The following is a 3,855-nucleotide window of genomic DNA, read 5'->3' on the forward strand; positions in this document are numbered from 1 at the left end:
GTGTCTTCAAGTCGAGTTCTGTCCAACAGGGGTCTGCTTTCATAGCAGGCTCTCCTCTTCAGTCTCCCTCTCAGTGTTTTGCTCCTCAGAAATCAACACAAGGCCCTCCACGAGAAAAAGCAACTGGCCCTGTATCTCGCTGCTCAAGCAGCAGTAGTAGTGGTGGTGAAGGAGGACGCATAACCGGCGTTACTGGAGGAGGGGGAGGGATCCGGGTATCCCATCCAACGGCACAACCGCCTTGTATAGGGGCTCCTAGTCTACTGAGACAGGGGGAACAAACGTTCCGACCAACGACGAGCTTTAAAGGAGGCGGGTGTGGCAGCAGCAGTGTGGATGCTGAAAGAAGAGTCACGTCGTCATCTTCTTGCGCAGGGCCACAGAGTGCTACAGATTCAGTCAAGAGGGAGGTTGTTGGTGCTTGTAGAGACAGTGACGTCTTAGGTAGTTGCGCAGGTCGCAGGAGCCGCACAGTTATGGCCCGCCCCGCTGAGTGTACCGGAGTCGGCCAAGGGAAGAGACAATTGTTTGGGAGAAGGAAGACATATGGGTCGGGCGTCAGTCTCAGCTTTCAGAAGAGAGAAGACTTTCTTGGAGTGACGAGAAGTCGAGGAGGGGGCATGGTAGATGAAGTTGTCGGGGTGAGGAAGCTCAGGCCTTGGCAGTTTCAAGGACTGGGAGACGAACGACGGGGACCACAGGAAGGAGGCCATCTGACTGAGTTAGATACAGAGGATGCCGAGCTGCTGAACGAGGATAGCAAAGTCGGAGAACAAGGTGAGGATTGCGACGCCATAGTGAAAGATTATGACGCAGGAGGCACTTACGGAGGAGGGGAAGAACCGCGTGCGCAGGAGGGAGAAGAGGGACAATATGGAGGAGTAGACTGTGAGGGAGAAGAAGGTCAGTACGAAGAATCAGACCGTGAGGAAGAACCTAGGAACTCTGTGGAAGTGGAGAGCCCCGAGCATACTACAGGAGACGCAGATAACAGAACGCCGAGTGTCTCTACACCGCGTTCCTCTGTGTTGACGATGGACTGGAGGATGGACACATCGGAAACGTGTTTCTCAGAAGCACCTGGAATGTCAGACAGGAGGGCGGGAGAAGGTTCAACGCGGGCTAATCGTTTCATGTATAGGCAGTCGTTCTTGCACGAAGCGGCCCCTTCCGACTCCCCGCCTTCTGCGCCTTCTGCTTCCTTTCCTCTACCTGTGCGCTGTCGTTCTCGCTCGCCTTGTTCCAGTCCCCCCTCTGCTTTACAGTCCACTTCAGGCCATGCGCCGCCACGCTGCCATAGTGAAAACCAGTCGTGTAGTTTCACGACGGAGAGCTCACATGTCCCATACGGCTATCGATCTCATTCAGAGGATGCCGGGGAAGTCTTTCCTTGCCTCTCTCGTTCTGCCAGTTCTTTCTTTTCACCTGCCAAGTTGCTGCGCAACCGGCCATCTCTCTTCCGCACTTACCGGTCGTCTCACATTTCACGTCTGTACACGTCGCCTCGTTCATGTCGTCTTCTAGATTCTTCGTCGGCGCCGTTCGCGCTTCACCGGTACTGCTCACTTCCGCCTCGTCCTGTACGCGGTCCTCTCCAAAAGGAGACGCGTTCTGGCGGAGACAGGGGAGACGGTTGCGCTGTGCAGACTGCAAAGCGTAAGACCGAGAACGTTGGAGGTAATGGAGCAGGATTTCCGGGTTCCCGGGTAAATCATTCCTCCGAGGACGAGATGGACCTTCCATCTCTTCTTCCTTCGTCTTCTTCGTTTTCAGCCAAACGGTTTCCTCCTCCTTCTATCGCGCGGCACTCGTTTCCGCGGGATCCTGGTCATTGTTCAATGCGTCAACGAGGCGAAGCAGCTACACCATCCTCAGGCTTTCGGGTTCCCAGTGTTGCGGAGTCACCCTGCTCTTACTCGTCTTCCTGTGGTATGGATTCGCAGACACCTAGAGACAGCGAGCCGTCTGTCTTTGTCACGAACTCTTTGAAACTGTCTCGCTGCGCTCCCACGTCTTTTCCTGTCTCGCCACGTCCGCCTGATGTGGGGCGGACACCATTTCCAGCTTGTCCTAGCCTTCTCCAGGCGTCTTCCTATTCCCCTTCCCGCGTGACATCAGGTGGCCCGTTTTTGTCCAGTTATGAATCAGGAGCACATAAAAAAGCCGCCAGCAATGCACAGCGCCACTCTTCTCGTCAACTGCCATCCCCCCACGCTGCACCTCCACTTTTTTGTCTCTCCCGTTACTCTACAGTACCACATCCGCGCACTTCAGCAGAGCCAAGGGACCCTCAAGTCACACTTCCTGTTGAAACGACTTGCCAGAGCCCCCGTGCTGCCGGGGCGTATCATCCGTCTCGTACTTCTTCATTTCCTTCCGCGAAGCCGATTGCACGTGGAGGAGATTACCTTTCAAACGGAACTGCTGGTATGTTGGGGCAATGCTCAGGTGATACGGGGTGGTCTTCTTCTCTTTCTCCATGGTCTCCTTCCTCGGTGACGGCCCATGGCAACCGCCGAGGAGTACACGGCCTTACCTCTACTTCTGTAACCCCTCCTATCTCAGTTCCAGTTCCTGAGCACGTTGGTGCTGACACTAGTATTCATCAGGGTTGTTTTATACCTGAAGCTCTGGCTTCTTCCTCTTGCTCTCCTAGAGGAAGTCTTTCTCCGTCTTCTCTTCTTCCTCATACGAATTTCCCCAAATCTTGTTCTCGCTCCCCCCCAGCACCTAGTCCCGCCGCCTGTTTTAACTTCTCTTCCGCACCAGTGTTCCCGCCCGATCTGAAGGACTTGCTTGTTTCACCCACACAGTCATCAATCCAAGCGAGAGACGATGGGCGCGTCGATCTCTTACCTATGCGGGACCTGAATGCATGTGCCGTGGATGATAGGACAGCTCGAAGAACAGTAAGAGCTGGCTCTCCCTCATGTCAATCTTCCGGTGCAGTCAAAGCCCCCCCCTCGTGGGTTGTTCCTGCACGCCACATTCCTACCGATTTCCCTGAGGGAGATGGAATCAAAGCCAAGAAGATGATCAATAGCAGACAGACCGAAGATTTGACAAGTCTTCCTAAGCGACAAACCGAAAGACAGGAGAGGCCCCTAGAGTTCTCTTCCACTGTTCAGCGTACCTTAGGTTCATCCGACAGAGGGGACGTGCGTGTACGTCTTGGGAGCCGTTCACCTGATGATATCCGAAGGCCCTCGAATGCGGGTGGGGTGTTATGGGAAGGTTTTGTGGATGAAAAGGAACACTGGAGAGAGAGAGTTCATCGAGCAGGACAGGTCGCGGCACAGTCAGAAGATACAGACGAAGATGCTGTTAGTAGCCTCAAGGTCCGAGAAGAGTGTCGACTAGGGCGCATACAAATCGATTTTGCAGAGAAGAGAGCGTGTCAACAGGTGAGGCTGTGTGGCTTTTTGAATGACCTTCCAGAGGAATCGAAGCGCTATGCTCAGGACAGGGGAATTTCCTTCAGCAGCAATGGAGATNNAAGGAAAACAAGAGTACAAGAACCGAAAGCAACAGGAGTTCACCAGGTCACGGGGGTGAGCATCATGAACTGCGTCGAGGAGGTCATGTCAACCTTGCTGAAGAAGGCAAAGGAAATGGAGGTCGTATCGATCGTTTCAGCGGCAAGCCGGGCCATCTGGATACTAATCTACGGTCAGATGTGATCATGGGAAAGGCCACAGCGGACAAGCAAGTGGGAGAGAGACTGCCGAAAGAAAGCTCTTGTCCTATGAACACTTTGAATGAGCCCGAGTCTAGCAGAGACAGTAGCCGCACGAATGCCACAGGGGGGGGGTCCTCTTCTCTTTCTTCTGTATGTGATTCTGTGTCGTCTCCTGT

General features: G+C 54.1%; 1 protein-coding gene across 1 annotated transcript; it reads left to right on the plus strand.

Moving 5' to 3' along the window:
- Positions 1-1,412: 1,412 nt before the first annotated feature.
- CSUI_005682 (uncharacterized protein) lies at positions 1,413-2,765 on the plus strand (the record flags this gene model as incomplete). The annotated part of the gene is made up of 2 exons (XM_068065852.1): positions 1,413-1,929; positions 2,254-2,765. Coding segments are annotated over 2 exons (1,029 nt in total), but the record flags the coding sequence as incomplete, so codon positions are not given.
- Between the last annotated feature and the right edge of the window lie 1,090 nt (positions 2,766-3,855).

The sequence above is a fragment of the Cystoisospora suis genome (genome assembly GCF_002600585.1).
Source record: "Cystoisospora suis strain Wien I chromosome Unknown contig_2747, whole genome shotgun sequence".
Lineage (NCBI taxonomy): Eukaryota > Apicomplexa > Conoidasida > Eucoccidiorida > Sarcocystidae > Cystoisospora > Cystoisospora suis.